This window comes from Rhodnius prolixus, unplaced genomic scaffold (assembly GCF_049639745.1).
Source record: "Rhodnius prolixus isolate KJV_2025 unplaced genomic scaffold, Rpr scaffold_4, whole genome shotgun sequence".
Lineage (NCBI taxonomy): Eukaryota > Metazoa > Arthropoda > Insecta > Hemiptera > Reduviidae > Rhodnius > Rhodnius prolixus.
In genome coordinates, this window is record NW_027411614.1 from 3,822,866 (window position 1) to 3,840,861 (window position 17,996).

The 17,996-nt window shown below is 30.1% G+C and overlaps 2 protein-coding genes and 1 long non-coding RNA gene across 15 annotated transcripts in view; 1 reads left to right on the forward strand and 2 right to left on the reverse strand.

Annotated features, from left to right (window-relative positions):
• The window catches only part of LOC141456165 (solute carrier family 23 member 1), a 36,191-nt gene extending 21,429 nt beyond the window's left edge, over positions 1-14,762 (forward strand). The window contains exons 2-18 of one of the 12 annotated variants that reach the window (XM_074131897.1): positions 259-2,867; positions 2,956-3,148; positions 4,541-4,636; positions 5,885-6,243; positions 9,168-9,302; positions 9,460-9,617; positions 9,690-9,895; positions 10,155-10,281; positions 10,811-10,931; positions 11,063-11,204; positions 11,285-11,398; positions 11,551-11,690; positions 11,921-12,068; positions 12,152-12,231; positions 12,324-12,465; positions 13,449-13,572; positions 14,648-14,762. In XM_074131897.1, the coding sequence (XP_073987998.1) occupies positions 6,193-6,243; positions 9,168-9,302; positions 9,460-9,617; positions 9,690-9,895; positions 10,155-10,281; positions 10,811-10,931; positions 11,063-11,204; positions 11,285-11,398; positions 11,551-11,690; positions 11,921-12,068; positions 12,152-12,231; positions 12,324-12,465; positions 13,449-13,572; positions 14,648-14,711 (1,752 nt within the window). In that variant the 5' untranslated portion in view covers positions 259-2,867; positions 2,956-3,148; positions 4,541-4,636; positions 5,885-6,192 and the 3' untranslated portion in view covers positions 14,712-14,762. Of the gene's footprint in view, positions 1-258; positions 2,868-2,955; positions 4,140-4,362; positions 6,244-8,125; positions 8,281-9,167; positions 9,303-9,459; positions 9,618-9,689; positions 9,896-10,154; positions 10,282-10,810; positions 10,932-11,062; positions 11,205-11,284; positions 11,399-11,550; positions 11,691-11,920; positions 12,069-12,151; positions 12,232-12,323; positions 12,466-13,448; positions 13,573-14,412; positions 14,625-14,647 lie in introns of those variants that run through there. The other 11 variants (XM_074131899.1, XM_074131896.1, XM_074131894.1 and 8 more) reach the window with 11 other exon arrangements.
• LOC141456187 (uncharacterized) lies at positions 2,956-4,209 on the reverse strand. The gene is made up of 2 exons (XR_012459640.1): positions 4,112-4,209; positions 2,956-3,178 (listed from the first exon to the last, which is right to left on the reverse strand). It is a non-coding gene; the product is annotated as an uncharacterized lncRNA (long non-coding RNA).
• Positions 14,763-14,781: 19 nt separating the features above from the next.
• LOC141456170 (uncharacterized) lies at positions 14,782-17,848 on the reverse strand. 2 transcript variants are annotated; one of them, XM_074131910.1, is made up of 4 exons: positions 17,356-17,848; positions 16,963-17,084; positions 15,126-15,251; positions 14,782-15,026 (listed from the first exon to the last, which is right to left on the reverse strand). In XM_074131910.1, the coding sequence occupies exons 1-4, from the start codon at positions 17,846-17,848 to the stop codon at positions 14,802-14,804; spliced, it is 966 nt and encodes a 321-aa protein (XP_073988011.1). In that variant the 3' UTR covers positions 14,782-14,801. The 2 variants fall into 2 exon arrangements, with proteins under 2 accessions (XP_073988011.1, XP_073988012.1); XM_074131911.1 differs by lacking the exon at positions 15,126-15,251.
• Between the last annotated feature and the right edge of the window lie 148 nt (positions 17,849-17,996).

The following is a 17,996-nucleotide window of genomic DNA, read 5'->3' on the forward strand; positions in this document are numbered from 1 at the left end:
AATCTATGAATTCAATTAAATGCAGATTTATAGTTTTTAAAAATTGTTATTAAGAATGAAGGAGTCCTTAATTTTAATCTCATGGGCATGATATTTGAAAAATTAAGGTAAAAGTAAGGAAAACTTTTCATTCTAAGTTACAAGCTTCTAGTATCTTAATTGCATTTTGTAATCTTAAATTTTAGGTTTATATTAGTTTTCATATTCTTTTATCATGAATATCGTAGGTAGCAATCAAGGTTTTTTTTGTGTGTTTAGATGTATCGACGTAAAGGACGAATGGGTTCTATACGTTTAGTATGGCGAAAAACTTCTCGAGAACTTCTCAGAGGTGATGGTGATTCACTTCAAGGAAGAATACTAAGGAGATTCTCCATTAAGAAACAGACTTCCATGGAACCTCGAAGCAAGATGCCGCTATTACGAGAAGTTGGTTTATTTATTTATTTACTGTAAATCATATTAATATGAGATTAATATCAACACTGAATGCACAGTTTCTTCAATTACATTCCAAATATACATTCACCCTCTTAAAAAATTGAAACCAACCAGATTAGTGCCAGTCTTCTATAACAGTCCACGATCAAGAGGACAAGTAACATACGAATACGCGACGTAATAGTCTTACAAAAATTGGGGTATAAATAAATGCATAATCTCATTTCCTAGAGGTGATCTCTTGTGGCCTTATTAGCAAGAGTAAAAATCGCCGGCTTTTATTTTATTTATTGATCAGTTGATATGTGTCGCTCTTAACAGTAAATAAGTAAATATTAATTCTCAGCCTAGACCAGTGATTCCCAAAGTGGTCTATATCGACCCCTAGGGGTCTATGACAACCTGCAAGGGGTCTACGTCAGCGAAAAAAAATTTGGGGGTCCATGAAATGAAAATGGGGGTCCACGATAGTGGATCTCAACACATACACTGATAGTACCTATTTACTTACATCATACTATCTTATAATATCAAAACATATTCAGCGCTGTTACCAATCTCCTAACGAAAAAAAGAAACAGACTGGACATCATTAGCCGAGGAGATTTAAGATTAACCCTTACAAAATTGACGCCAAATATTGATAATTTATTATTAAAGCATCAGGTTCATCCTTCTCACTAAAAATATTGACTTATTGCTTATGTTATTTTATTTATAGTTTATTTTATGTTTGTTTAATGTTACGTATATTTTACATAACAGATACAAAATTTTATTTTGAGTAGTTTTAATTTAAATTCAATTAATAAATGTATAAATTAACATGTGTTTTTACTTTAAGTTTTAAACACTAAACTTCACTACAGTTAGAAATTTACAGGAAATCAATATCAGGTAAGTAGGGGGTCTACCCAACACGGAAAAACATGGCAAGGGGTCTACGACACAAAAAAGTTTGGGGAACTCTGGCCTAGACTTACATACAAGTGGTGCTGTCTTATCACAAACGTGCAGGTATAATTTAAGTGGTTAAAATAAATATTAGGTTAAAAATTAACTTGGTGATCTTGTCAGATTTTCTATAGAATTTTTCCACCGAAATACTAGTTTCGAGGCTCTCTGAGTTCCAAAAATAAACGGATTTTTAGAAAAGTGTGAATGTCAAAATCGGGAAATTCCAAAAGTGTTTTGGCCTCACAATATGACCCGACTCTTATCCTGTTGATCAAATTCTTCAACTATAGTTGCTACTTTACTAGAAAGTGGCTTCAAGCTTATTGCATTCGTATTCGTAATTAAATATGGATTAAAAAAAATCCAAACTAAGAATCGCATCGACAATTACACTGAGTTTTCTCTATGAACTCCCAAATATCTCTAATACTCACTAACCTCTAATTATTGTACTCTTCTTTAGAAGACTTATTAGAAGTGACAGATCATTGAAATGTGAAACGATTATCCCCACGCAGTAAGAGAGTAATATTTAGCTAACAGGGATGTAATATAAATTTGCAGCCTTGAATACGAGCATTGAATAAAATAAAGCTTTCTTTATGTAGAACAAAATATGAATTTTCACAATAAATACACGCCATTCAGAAACTAAAAGGGTAAAAGTACCATATAAACTCTTTTATTTCTGTCAATATTACAAATAATTGATTAACTTTTTTATGATTTGAAAATAGGCGATTACTGCATTCCAAGTGAGGTGAGAACTGATGAAGTATAACAGAAATTTTTTTAAAAAATTTAGAAAGTTATCTATAAAGTAGTAAATTCTAGCAATGTTTTTTAATTATTAATAAGTTATATATTCAAAGACAATGTAGATAATCCTGAAGGGAATAAATAGATATATTTTGGCGGATAAATATTAGGTACAAGAATATTAAGAGCTCTGAAAACATTTCGTTCTCTTGATACGAGTAATCGTAATTAAAACATGTATTCCCAGTGAAAACAACTTTCAAAATTTAGTAGGTTCGAAATACTTCCTCTTATAGGTAAAAAAAAAAAAAAATTGATAATTTTAATTGAAAAACAAAATCTTTCATAATTTAATTGGAAATAGACCATAAAATTATTTCCTTTCATTATCAACAAAATAAACTTTGTTTCAAAATAATTACGGAAGTACAAGAGGAAATATACTTTCACAATTCCTTGCCAAATAGTTTGTATAAATAGTGTGCAAGTTCATTTCACACTCTTAAACATTGTATCGTATAAGGGTACAATGTTTGCCGAGGTAAGAAAAACAGTAAAATAAAAATAACATTAAACATAATAGTAATTTATTTAATTTAAATAATTTTAATTTTCAGTTAGCATTCATCACTATTTTGGGCACCCTTGCGATAGTCGCTTGCCAGGAAGACGTGAGCAGATATTTTTGTAAATGCGTTCGAATTGATTTTGTACGTTAAATTAATTGTACATTCATTGTTCTCCTAAATTCATTACAAATTTCGTATTTTGTTTATTAATTAACACGATATTTTTCAGCTAAGCCTTTTCAAAATAAACACAATTCCAAGATAGAACATTAACTTGAAGGATATTGAGCGTTTTACTTTCCTTTTTCTGCACTTGTAGCGTGGTATCTTCTACTAGCTATCTTCCAAGAAGCGAATGAGGATGAATTACTCAGATACAGCAGAAGCAGAAGCTGGCTAACTGCATAATATCACACATTGGCGTTAGTTACTCACAGTTCTGTTGTTTAATTCTAAAATAAATATTAAAATTAAAGCTGTAAGTATTCAAGAAACTAGTGATAGAATGAACTAGTGATGAAAGTATTTTCTTACAGTTTCTCTTAACTACAAAAGAAAATTTTTTCCAGTTTAGAGAGTTTAGGTAGTAAAATATTTTTAAATCAGAGTAGAGTTATGTATTGTATGTTGGCTTTTATTGAAGCATAAATCAGGATTTTTTTTAATACTTGATTTATGCTTCAGTAAAAGTCACAAATAGTACCAAAAAATTTAAAAAAATTATCTGTTATTTAGTACAGTTAATGATTTTTATTTTATTTTTTTATAAATATTCGTTTTGTAATGCAGCAACATATAGAATAAATTAAAGTTTCTTTACTGATTATGTTCTATGCTAACCATGAACTTTCTTAAAAAATACATTGTTGAAGAACTTTTATGTACAGCAAAGAAACAGAGGAAGAGTAGCAAATAACTGAACCTGGGACCGTTTAGAAAAGTAAAATAGCTGTAACTGCTTAAAATGTTTTTATCATTTGATCTGGAATTTATTGAATTGTTTTCAAGGTAGTTCAGTTTTTCTTAGGTAATAATGGTAAATAAGGAAATATTTGAGAAATTAAAGTCATGTTGGTATCCAAACAGTGTTTTGTGATTTATATTTCTGTCCTTTGCAAGGAGATCGAAAAAGTGTCTCACTACAAGTTAACTTTTAACTGCTTCTTTGCTTCAGACTGAAAACTTTTCCGCAATATTGCCCATGCATTTAATTTTTGAATGTTTAGATACTTGTGGATTTTTATATGACAATTTTTCAACAGAATACATACAATTTTATTCTTGTTCCAGCCAATAAATTTGAATATTTTATTTGACAGTGTGTTCAGAAAATTCAGATTAATAGTTGGGATACAAATTGTGATAAACAAAAATATATTAATTACCTGATTACTCTACACTACAATCTTCAAGGTACTAAAAACTCTGTTTGTTTTAAATGGCTGGTTTGCGAAGTAAGTACAAAGAAACAAAAAAAAAAAAACTTACATACTAATCAATTGAAAAATATTTATTGAACACTAACGAGGCTAAACGAATGACGTAATTAAATTATCGACTCGAAAGTTATAAAATAGTAATAATAGACAGACGTTTTGACAATTCTAGCAGGAAAAAATAGGTGAAAAATAGACTTATGATATCGACTTTGTGTACATGTTATGTAACTTTGTGTAATGTAATATTAATTTATTTTTAATTAAATGTATTTCAGGTCTTGTAGTAACAAAAGGCCTTTTTGTATTGTACCTCGGACAATATTGTCTTATCTTGTTAATATAGTAATTTACTAACCTTTATAAATGATGTTACAGTTTGTAGCAGGAGATAGAACTCAGTATAGATAGTTTGAAATAAAACGTAACTCTTAATTTGGTACGGAACAGTCTTGGAAAATAGACACTTAGAAGGTATTACATTTAATACATAGAAACGTCCGCTTCTAGTCCTAACGTATGCTTTAAGCTTCCTTGGTCAACAACGACCAAATTTTGTAGAATTTCTAAAAGATACTTGTTGCAATCACTAGTTATTTTTGGGTTTCTTGTGGATAAGACTAAAATATGCTGTAGTAATAAACCTTTCTCTTGTAATGCAGAAAATTAAGAACTGGGCTTCAGTTCATTAACCTTAAGCTTAATAAACTTAATAAGCTCAGTTCAGTTTCACTTCTCTTTAGTGGATCTCGTCTTGAGTTGCTAAATCTTGCTAAAACGCCCAAAAAAGTAATCGTTGTATTACAAAAAAAATATAGGTTTGATAATTTTATTTCAAATGCTGAGAGGGTTCACACCAATTTTTATTAACGATTCTTTATGTCCTCTTGTTTGTAGTAACTTACTTTCTCTTGCTACAGCAAGAAGACTTATTGCAATCCGCTTTGAGGTTTACAAATAAGAAAATTTGTTTTCTATAGATCCATAGTTAGTTGCCCAATAGTAACAAAAAACGGAGAAACCTAAAATTGAATATTTCGTTTAGATGCCAGAAGATGCAATAGTAAGCTTAAGGTAAAAGTTAATATTGAGAGAAAACTAATTGATACCTTTCATTTTTGTGATATTTTTCTAATGAAATTGTTACTATGGGCTATTGGGGGTCAGGTACACAGAATTAGACTTCGTCGATTTATGTGAAAATCTGTAACTACTTTCTATAATAGAAAATTCGTCCTTCTAGGATTTCACTATTGAGCTTCTATGCCTTAGCGCATTCAGAGAGGCTGAAAATCAAAATTCTCAACGCGCACTTACAAATTTACATCTTTTTATGAAAAACTACAAAGTTATAATTTGAGTAACTGTCGGCAATTCAGAATTTGGCAAACACTACGAAAGATGGTTGTAGAAATATGTTATAAATGCTTCTTTGTTTTTTTTTTTACTTTATTTATTTATTTATTTTTTTGGCAGAATTGTTCTGCAGATTAAAATTCAATTAGTGATCGTTTATTCTGTGTGACCTGCATGAATAATGAGGTATACTGTTTTACTTATTCGCTAGAAAACTTTGTTTTAAAGATTTATATAGGCTCGTACCTTGACCTAGTTGTAAAAATAATTTGCATCTAGATCTAATCAAATACATTGTTATTTGAAGTAAAATTGCAAGCTGAAATTGTTGCGATCGATATCCTACCGATTTATTTGTGTTATTAGGTTTATTTTGTACATTGTTCTGAAAGGGGATTTTCAAAGAGAGCAGCTTAACACAGAAGTTCCTCAAGACCTTCCATAAGCTAATTTTCCGGAGGAGGGAAATGTGAATAAAAACGACAGATCTCAATAGTATCTGCACTGCACTCCATATTACAGCAGTTATGAATGAAGAGTCTACATTCCTCACATAGGTGAAGAGTCATCATGAGACCAGTAAAGTTTATTTATTCAAAATTTCAAAGGATTCAATACTCTAAAAGAAGCCGCTGAGAATCTAAGCGAAGTTGATTTTGCTGCTGATAAAAGTGATGGATTTTAAAGTTAAAATGAAGAGTATTTGGAATGCTTCTTATCATCATGTATGTAACTTGCACATTTTATTTTCTTAATAACCATAAATGTGAATTAAGTGTAATATATTTTATCAGTTAAAAGCGCCATAAATGTTTATCTATATCAATGATGTATTTTTCTACGACTTTTAAACACATAGCAAAATCACATTTGTCTCCAATGTACTCTAGACTCATCTTGGTCTATCCAGACTATCTCTCGATTGGTCTGGTCATCATCTACACCCTTTTACTATTGCTTCCTATTGGACGATCACCTTTTTTCCCCCCCTTACGAAACGAAGTTAAATAGTTTTTTTAGTCCCTTTGGTTTTTCTTCACTTTTGCGTCACGTCAAAACCATGTTAACCTTCTTTTGGCAATGGTTTTATTGATTAACTGTTTCTGTTTAACATGTTGCCTATTGATGGCTTTTGGAATTCTTAAGATTGCGTAGCCTTGCTACTAAAAAGCTCGGAGCTTCTTTTCTTGGCCATCTATAAAAGTCCAGGACTTTGCGATGTATGTAGTAACTCTCTTTTCCAAAGCTTTATAATTTTTTATTCCTCTTACTACTATAGTAAGAGGAATTACCCTTTACAATTGTGTCAAATTGTCAATTATTTACCGTAAATGTTCGCTTTGATATTCTCTGAGTTCAAAATAATGCTTATTATGAATTGTTCTCTTTCTCTATGGACGTGGAGGCACTTTTGGTGAGGGGTCGTTACTTTTCCTTTAAAGTATAATTTCAGTGTAATGTATAGAAATTATAAGAATTAAATAGATAACCAAAACGCTTACATATAATTTTATGAATGTAATAGTGCAATATTTTTATAGAACATATCGTTATAGAAATAAAATGCATCAAAAATAGTAAAAATTTAAGAATAATTAATTTTTGGCTTTTTAAGGAATGTAAGAAATTGGATGAAATAGTTTAAAACTAAAGAATTTTAGTGAAGTAACAAATTTCAATAGATGAGTTCTTATTTGATTTTAATTTTTCTCGTGCCTAGTAATTGCAAAATTAGTCAAAAATCAGTTATTTAAAAAACGTTTCGACCTTATTAGTGTTAAATAAATCAAAATCAGAAAATAGTTAATAAGCTTCATCCATAATTTTACTTAAGGAACTGAATTTACGATCATTTGTACTGTGACCTATTTTAGAAAACAGTTGTTTTTGTCTTGTCATTTCTTGTTGGCATTTGCAAATTTAACAATGATAACAGTTCAGGGCAGTTAATAGTATTATTTAGTTTATTAAAAATAAAAATTAAGTCTGTAACTCTTCTATGAAACTGTAAAGTATTCATGCCAGTAACTTCCATTATGTCGAAAGTATGGTGCGCCCGTCATGGTTTTTGTCTTCCGATACCAGAGCATTCTAACAAACATTATTTTTCATCCAAATAGAAAATAGTGCCATTTATCTGTGAATTACTTTATTTCTTATACAATTTGTTCTATAACATTATTTTCTACAGTTTTTATTATTTTCATTGAGGCTTCGATTATTTCTGGTCATTGGCCCAATTTCTTCATAGAATAGTTATATTACAATTCATAGTAATAGTTTGCCTCAATTCAGTAACCTTTCTCTTTATAAACTGATTTTTATATATATATAAATGGTTCATGTAGGGTAAGTTTATTGCTAATAGTCAGGGAGAAAATGAAAATTATTCTCATTGAATTATTATACTATTTCTGCTAGCCAGGAATTGAAGCTGTAATAAAAATCAAAAAAATTAACAGAATCTTTATGTTCCATTTCTCTTGAAAGTATACAGAAATATAATTGAACAACTATCCAAAACCGGGAGAAAAAAAATTAAATATTCAACGTTTAAAAAGTATAATCATAATGAATAAAATATTCACTTATTTTCCCTAATCGTAGTAATGGTACGTGATGGACATACGTGGAGTAGTAGCGGGGAGGTTTGACCTTGCAGTAAGGGGATCTATAAGTGGTGTTTTTAGTGAACACCACTTCACAGTAATACTCTGTCAGAAGTCATGAACGGTACAGAAGACCTTACCAAAGGCATCAGCGTAAGTCTGCTTATTTGTAACTTTATTACTCATATAGATCGCAGATACATTATTTATTTAATTGCAGAAAAAAATTGGTAATTTCAGTTTTTTTTTTGTTTTTTTTTCAAAAATGAATTTCTCCTTCCCGGACTATTGTAATTCTGAATATTTTACTTACCCATCAAGAAAGAACAGGTTTGCACTCGTGCGGATTTTCGATTTTGAATTTTTATCGGAAGTACACGTTTAGAAGCCTCTCCTTCCTTCCTGAACGGAATTGAACTTTGTGGAACTACTAAATGTTCCGACATCCAGAGATTAAAATCCCTTCTGTTCAAAATCTTCCATACAATATAGTTAATGCTCCCTTCTACGATTCAGAATTAATCATACTCCTTTAAATTCCTTTTGACAATCTATTAGCCCTAACCAGTTATAAAACATTCCCCCAATACCTGCAGTATTACTGTAATTCTTTGGTCCACCACTCTCATCCCGCATTATCCCAGATAACCTTTGCAGGCGGTTAAAATTCCAGCATCCTTGCGATTTCGAAGTGACGACACATTTTGCTCATCAATTTGGGGTGTTAACGAAGGGTAGCTTCTCTTAATTTTTAAGGATTCTTTCTATCTTTAGCATTTTTAAATTTACATTTACTGTGTATGTTTAAGTGAAGTCAAAATCGTACTTGCTTCATAGTCGTAGCTTAGGTATTTTTTATTTCATTGGAAAAGTCCATTTATTAACTTATTGACTTAAATAAACTTGATGAAATAAAGCGAGGGATGAGGGTAATTTTTACTCCAGTTTAGAAAAATTAAAAAGAGTTATTTAGTCTTTTCTTGCATCAAGGCACAAATTCCTTCTCTTAATTAAATATAATTATGGAGATAATTTTTCAGGTGCTCCATCTAGTGGATTTATCCAATACTGCATCAGAATCTAATTTAAAAGAAACAAAAGAATTTCAGCCTACAATTACTTACGGTATTGATGATGTACCACCATGGTATCTTTCAATATTTTTGGCCCTGCAGGTAATTGAATAGTTCTTGATAAGTTTAAAAAAAAAAATTGTATTAACCATTTCTCAGATTTGTTTAATTAATTAAACATTACTTCATTTATCACGAAGATAATATGGTAAAAGTATTACGCTTCAGATACAAATAACTGAAATTAAATTATTTTCAGCATTACCTAACTATGATCGGAGCTATAGTAGCTATACCATTTATTTTAACCCCTGCCCTATGTATGGAGGATGATGACCCTGCAAGGGGACATATTATATCCACAATGATTTTCGTTACTGGAATAGTCACTTACATTCAAGTCACCTTCGGCTGCAGGTAACCATAGCAAGTGACTTTAACCTAATCATTAAAAATATAGAAAGATCTTTTTTATTTGAAAAATTTTAGATTACCAATCGTTCAAGGTGGAACAATATGTTTCTTGGTGCCTACATTGGCTATACTCAATCTACCAAGATGGAAATGTCCAGAAGAAGAAATAATGAATGGATTGTCAGCAGAAAACAAAACCGAAATGTGGCAGTCTAGAATGAGAGAACTATCTGGTGCTATTGCAATTTCTGCTTTGGTTCAAGTTTTTATTGGTTTCTGTGGTAAATAATCTAATCAATTTAAATAATTTTAGACATATTGATAAGAAATTAAGTTTGCTAAAGGCATCTAATACCGGTACCTAAACTAAGTTTAGTTTAAGGTTTTCAGACGTAACTTTAAAGAAGAAACTCATTATGTTTATCTTCCACTTATTTATATAAATATGTTCAGCAACTCACTCAAAAATTATTTGTTTGTTTTCTTTAAATCAATCCCAAATGATGAATTAATATCTTTATTTAATTTTTTTATTTCCAGGTATAATGGAAATTATTCTAAAATATGTAACTCCTTTGACTATAGTGCCAACAGTTTCACTTGTGGGTTTATCTTTATTTGAAAATGCTGCTGCAGCTGCATCCACTCATTGGGGAATTTCAATAGCGTAAGTAAATACATTTAAATCTGTTGTAAGGTGATTCTAATTGAATGTTTCATTGACGGATCTGGTGTTTCAAGTACTAGCAGAAAATTCAGGTACTTGACGGAATCGAGCTGTTACTTCTTAACTCCAATTATCATTTCTTTTTATCAATGGCTCTATTCCCTCCGAGTTCACGATTCAAAGAGGAAGTTGCAGTAAAGAATTCTTTGGTTCTAAAAAATTCTTGTGTATATTATTATACATTATATATTATAAAAAATTATTATGTAGCATATTCTACATTAGCTTTAATTTGTTAATTAAAACACAATGCATTTTAATTTTTTTTATTTGCCAAAATGCATTTTTTTTTATAGTTTATTAATTCGCTTATCAAGTCATTAGCTTGTTTCTTTTAATTTAAAAACAATCCAATTATTATTATTTTTTTAATTGCCCAAATTCATTTCGAAAATGTTATCAGTTCACATTGAAAAAATTATCATTTAAATTAATGGCGAGTCATATTAATGATAACGTTTTTTTTTAGGACCATTGTACTGCTTACAATTTTTTCTCAAGTATTAACTGAGGTGAATATACCTGGAATAACTTACAATAGAGATCGCGGTTTACAAATAGTGTGGTTCAAAATATTTAAATTATTCCCTGTAGGTATCCTTTTATTTCTGTTTTTACCAATGGATTATGATCTTTGAAAATAAAGAATTGTCGTCATTAAATGAGCTGATCAGTAATTAGATAATAAGCGTTTACCTTATAAAAAAAATTTTAATTTTAGGTATTATTAACTATAATAATTATGTGGGGTATTAGTGGTCTCCTCACTCTATTTGATGCCCTTCCTCCTGGTCATCCTGGAAGGACAGATGTAAAATTGAAAATACTTGAATTATCTGATTGGTTTAGAGTACCTTATCCAGGTAATGTAGCATGTTCGTGAAATCTTCTCATGTGAATGAATAATAGATCTACTAATGCACGAAAAATGATTATTTAATAGGTCAATGGGGTGCACCAACCATTAGTATTGCAGGAGTCTTGGGCATGCTAGCCGGAGTTCTTGCTTGCACAGTGGAGTCAATTAGTTATTATCCTACAGTGGCAAGAATGTGTGGTAATTATGTTAAATCGAACTTCATTATTCGTTTAAATAAAAATGTTTTATATATTTTTAAAAATTCATTTAGTTTTTATGTTAAAAAGTGTATAGAAACTAATTTAAGTAATGCATAAAAAAAAACCTCCCTGAATTACCTTATTTGGTAGGAGCACCACCTCCACCTGTACATGCAATCAATCGAGGAATTGGAATTGAAGGTATTGGAACAGTTCTAGCTGGTTTATGGGGGAGTGGCAACGGAACGAATACTTTTGGAGAAAATGTGGGTGCGATTGGCGTTACGAAGGTGAGAGATCAACAATCAGTTTTACTAGAGAATACAAAATTTGTGCATTTTTTGCATAACCATGTTATATACATATATATTTATTCATTTATTCGAAAGCACTTCTCGATATATAAGCCATAATTTCTTTGAAAACTTTTATGGTTGCGTCTTTAAGTGATATTTTTAAATTAGCAATTTCATTTTTTTATATATTATGTTAATATTGAAGAATTCCTTGTTTATCTCAGATTGGAAGTAGAAGAGTTATACAGTACGCTTGTATATTGATGATCCTTCAAGGAGTAATAAATAAATTTGGAGCATTATTTATCATTATTCCTCAACCTGTTGTTGGTGGAATATTTTGTGTAATGTTTGGAATGATCGCTGCTTTTGGTAAGTAAAAAAAATTGGTATGGGTTCCATTTTTCTATTTAAATTAATTGTAAATAGTTGTATCATTAGAAAATTATTTGCAGGACTATCAGCTCTTCAGTATGTGGAACTTAACTCCTCTAGAAATTTATATATAATTGGATTTTCCATGTTTTTTTCATTAGTAAGTGTACAAATAAAACTAAATTAACTTAAAAGTTTTCAATAATTAGTTGTTTTGAAGTATCATTTTTTAATTGTATAATATTTCTCTAGGTACTTCCTAAGTGGATGCAAGCTAACCCAAACGCGATACAAACTGGATCAGAAGTAGCTGATAGCGTTCTGACCGTATTATTAAGTACCAGTATCCTGGTAGGAGGTTTACTTGGTTGTTTATTGGATAACTTGATCCCAGGTGATTAGAAAAAAAAAAAATCCTAATTATCAGTTATTTTAAAAATATCGTATTTTGTTTTGTTAATTTAACGTACTGCAAAAATGAACATCATGGGTTAATAAGTTATCTTATTTTGTATTTATTCATTGGGATATGTTGATTGCTATCTTCAAAATCTATTGTTTTTCCTCTTACTGGTGATTTGCTACAACCCCTTCCAGCTAAGATATGTGAGAAAGCTCAGAATATGAGAAGGTTCAAGGAAGAGTAGCTTTTGGTACATTCCCAAGAATCTAAATATTCCCAGGAAATGGCACCTTACTTATCAGGAATTGCACTATCCTCACTTGTATTTCAAAATACCAGAGATGGGGGTCTCACTGGACCATTCACTTTTTTTCACTTATCTTCGAGGGACAATACCTCTCGAAGTTTTATCTCATGATCATTCTGTCTCTTTGTTAGCTGTAAGTACCAGAGATAGGGGCACAGGTTTATAGTAATTCTAGAGAGAGAATTTTATACAGGTTTATGACCATGAAGCTCACCCAGCATAAGCATAACATCGGCGGTGAAAACAAAAGTATTTCAAAAATATTATGTTGAGTTATATCCTGTTTATTTGCCTTTTCTTATCACAATATTAGATTATTTTATCGTAAAAAGCTGGAAACTTAGCTCATTGCTAGAAAAATGATGAGAATATCTAACTAGCCACGCCAAAGATCTAAGTAATGCTTACCACAAAGTGCTGTACACTACCTTTGACGATGTTCAATACATGGACACCTAGTGTGTAAGCATGTTCCTTAACTTTCTGGCGTTTAATAAACGTTAAAATGTCCAGATTATTCATCTAAATGTGCGTTTCGAACGCCTTTCGCCTTTCAAATTTATCACTTGCTAAAAAAAAAACAAGTCTTGTTTGTGATTTTAATCATGTATGTGGCATTAATTTATGATTAATACTCTTACAATTCTCTTATTTTTACCAAAAAAAGGTTCTGATGAAGAAAGAGGGATAATAGCATGGAAGAAACAGATGGTATTAAAGTCTGATCCAGTTCTAAGTGAACAAGAAGAAAGCACTTATGATTTCCCCATAGGGATGGAGCTCTTAAAAAAGTAAGCATGTTCATTTACCAACTTTTATTTTTTATCTTATCTTTGGACAAAAGGGTATGTCGACGTAGAATAATATGCATTTGATAGATGACTCACTTGTGCTCAGCATTAAACTCTCAAAAACCAACAAATACATATTTCCCCACCTGTTCAATTGTTGTATAAAGAGTAAGCACGCGAATGACCTGCCGCCCTTTGAAGGTTCATAACTCTCTTCATTCATCTCCCAAGAGCCAACCTTAATACAGAAGAATAAATCTGATGTGTATCTCACACGACTTTCTCTTATTACAATTCTCAAGGGTCTAAGTCTTAAATTTTCTAAAACCGAATATTTATTATTAAAATTATTTAGTTTGTAAAGCCGTTTAAAAAAAAAATCAATTGTGAGTAGGTCATCAGTTTGTCTTAAGATTTTTCGTCTTTTCGAGTTGAAAGTCTTCGCACTAACTGATAAAAAAATTATCCCCTAATTATTAACTGATTGAATACATTTAATATTGCTAGTTAGCAATTATTTCTCCAGGTACTTGCTAAATGGATGCGTGCTAACCCAAATGCAACACAAACTGGATCAAAAAAAGTTAATTACTATCTTACCGTATTATTAAAGTACCAGTATCTTGTTAGGAGGTTTATTTGGTTCTTTATTGGATGACTCAATCCCAGGTGATTAACAGATATTTGAATCATCGATTTGTTTTTGTTATCGCCACTATTCAAAGACAATATTTTGTTTCTATCTAATCTCAATAAGTACTGAGAACAGGCTTAACTCAGCAAATAATCTTACCTTTTCCCGTGACAATTTAAATAGTGTACAGCCTTTTTTTTTTTTAGGCAGTTCTACTTTGCATGATGCGATATTGTGATTAAATTTGTTGCATTGAAACTATATAACAATTTACTTAATCATCGCATCCACAAACGCTTCAAAATATCTAAATTCTTTTCTCAAAGACTCTTCTCCTTAACGAGGACAGTACCAGTTTTATTTGCTATGCCTTTGTTCATTTTTTTACTCTCTTACAATGGTTACAACTAATATAAACAAACTTTTCATTTCATCTCACAGGTGTCCGGTTGCATCATACATTCCTTTTCTTCCAACTTATAAACCACTTATAAAGGAAAATTAAATGAAAATCAAGAAAAAACTGTGATTGTTTTTGTTATTGTGAAAATATTTTTTTAAGAAGTATACGTAAGTAAAAAAATAATCCATTTATTCACTTAATACAACCTCCAAGTTTGGCTATAAGTGGTAACCATGTCATAGCAATATGATTATTCCAATTATTGTTGAACCCATCATCTTCATCTTCTCCTTCACTTGTATTTATATCACTTGTATCTAATGAATCTGCCCAATCTTCTTCAGAATCTTCATTATCTGTCTGTTCAAATGTTGAAACTTCTACATCAGGATCATTTATTTTCAAAAAAGGATACTCCTAAAATAAATAATTTAGAGAATTAAATAAATAAAACTCTTATTTCATTATATTAAGGTATACAACTTCTAGAGATTATTGTCTTGTAAAAGTACTGACCATCAGATATTCTTCAGGCACATTAAGCTTATGAAGTTGAAGTAATTTTAGATGTTTAAATCTACAGAAATCCTTGTAGTCTATTTTTACCAATGGATTATCGCCCAGGTAACAATATTTTAAAGTCTGTTGAAATTCAGCTATTGTTATTTATTTATAAGAACGGCAATTGAATTTTTTTACAGTTAAGTGTCTTAAATGAAAATAATTAGACATATGTACACTGCATTAAATAAAAATGCAAACCGAACCATTTATATGGAAAATAAGGAGTAATTTATTAGAACGAATAAGTTTAGAAAAATGATCTCTAGAATGGATATCGACAAAGGAAAGAAAGAAATTGAATAGCAAGAGAAGCTCTGAACAGTTCTATAGGAAGATGTTGAATTATTTTATGTTGATATTGTCCTTATGTTTTGCTTTATAATGAGACCAAACTGCAGAGCAATACTCCAACAACGAGTAGACTAGAGAGATTTAAGAGCTTAAAAAGTAGACAAATTATTAAAATGTAAGAAATGTATTGTAATAATAAGAATGTACAGTTGTTTATAGTTGATTGTGTTTTTTAATTTTTGTTCATCCATTTCAACGAGATGTATGGAACATGTCCATCTTCAGTCTAAAATATTTTGTTAAACATAAAATCTGAAGACTTATTCGGTTAAAAAAAATAAATGAAGCAAATCAACAAATTAATAAGCACAAGTATAAGATTTTTTATTATTCTTAAATAAAATATTAATTTGTTACAATTGCAATTACATACTTTTGATATATAATTTCAGATAAAAATGATTTGTGGGGAAAAACAATAATAGGAATAAATTGGAGAAATAATGGAAAAGGCTGAAAAAGCATTTTCGTTCTTAGGACCTTGCGAAATCTTGATCGTTCATAGCTACTATGACATAAAACATCGTTTGGACTTCCTCATAAGTGTTAGTTTTATTCATTGGATTTTAGCATCTACGAAGTCTACTGTTTTCCTATAATTTTGGAAGGATTTAAACAAATATGAACTTAAGTTTGCTTATAATTTCGCAAATCCCAAGTAGTTAATCCATCATTACTGGGTGAGTTTTGGGGTATCGGTAAAGGATGGGACGCCTAAATCCCTTAGTAATATCTAGTCCACTGACCCATATGGCTGTTTAACCAAAGATAGGCAAAAATTTAATCAATTAAATTCCAATTGGTTTGGTAAAATTGGTTAATTTTGGTTAAATGTGAATGTAAGATGGTCCTACATAGGTCTAGTGAGTGACCAACATGTTTAAATGTTAGTGTAAGATAGTATAAGTATAGTGAGTCGCAAAACGTGGTCCGAACCATTAGTTGAAACCATATACTCGTAGTGCATGATTAAATCAATTTGATTAACGATTGAAATTAAATTAATTCGGTGATTAAAATTAAAGTGCAATTAAATTCTCAACTTTAATCATATTTTTTAAGTTTGATTAATAATTAAAAGTACGATTAATTTCGCCGATTGAGTTCTGGTTAAAATTTTAATACAAATTATTAATGATTAAATTGTACTTTTAATCAGTACCCATCTCTGTGTTTAACTATGTAACGTTTTAGAGTTATTAGTTAGTTAATATGGCTAATATTGATTAATTATGTCTAAAACATGAAAATACTTTGTCATTAGAATGAAAGTGAGCATAACAATAATTTACTAAACGAATATTTGCGCCTAAAAGATTTCTTACTGAAAGAAGTTAAACTTTCAGTAGTAACTTTTATTCTAAAAGCAACACTAAAAAGTGTCATATTAAAATAATTTATTCAATTTACTTCAAAATGAACATTAAAAAGTTTTTACCTTAATGGAAGACAATGAAGGAATTTCTTCAAACAAATTGTGAGACAAATTAAGATGAATAATATTTGATATTGTAGTAAATTCTGGTAGACATTTAATCTTGTTTCCTCGCAAAGTCAGCCACATAAAAAGAAAATATAGAAAATAAGCTAAAGATAAAAAGAATGTTTGCTACTTTCTAATGAGTCCAGATTATGGAAATTGGCTCCTCTAAACTTGTTTCTGAAGGAATAGAATTTTGCTTACATTTGTTGGATTGTTTCTGAAGTGCATAGACAATGTTTTTTATAGGTAAATTAATGAATCCGTAATCTGAACTTCTCTACATGTTTAATTCTACGAGAAAGAAATTCGTATAGTTCCTAGCTGATAAATTATTAATAAATTTAAAATACCTTAAAGAACCCAGTTCTAAAATTTCTCTAGGAATGAATTCTATATTGTTACATCGTGCTCCCAGAGTATCCAATTTTGAAAGCTGTCCAATTTCAGGAGGCAATCTGGATATTTGGGTGTTGTTAATCCATAAAACTTCTAAATTTTGCAATTCTTTGATTTGCGATGGTATCTCCTTTAGAGGATTATAACTCAGATTTATTTTGACTAAAGTTGTCAACAAAAGAAGTATTGGGGGAAATTCATTTAATTTATTATAATCCAAAGCCAAAACTTCTAGATTTTCTAATTGTGCAATTTCCACAGGAAGTGATTGTAATAGATTTTTATCCAAATATAAATTTAACAAGAATTTTATCTGTGTCAAGTTCAATGGGATAGTATTTAGCTTGAAATTACTCAAGTTCACCGTTGATCTAAGTTCTAAATGAGCTCTTTCAATGATAGCTTGTGAATGCAAAATATCTAAAAACGATGGTTCTTCTGCCATGACAAATCCACAATGGGTTTATGTTAAGTGATATCAAAAATACCTTTTGGTAGTTAAATAATTCGTTCTCATTGTACGATAAATTGTTATCACATATTTCACTCTATTTTCTTCTTTTTTTTTTAATTATTATTAAATAAATTTCAAA

Excerpts from the sequence above, each read along its gene's own strand:
- LOC141456170 (XM_074131910.1), bottom strand. The coding sequence starts at position 17,848 with ATGGCAGAAGAACCATCGTTTTTAGATATTTTGCATTCACAAGCTATC. Across the intron at positions 17,085-17,355 it reads AGAACTGGGTTCTTTAAGGT|GGCTGACTTTGCGAGGAAAC; the intron begins ATTTTAAATTTA and ends TTCTTTTTATGT. Across the intron at positions 15,252-16,962 it reads CTTCATTGTCTTCCATTAAG|ACTTTAAAATATTGTTACCT; the intron begins GTAAAAACTTTT and ends GAATTTCAACAG.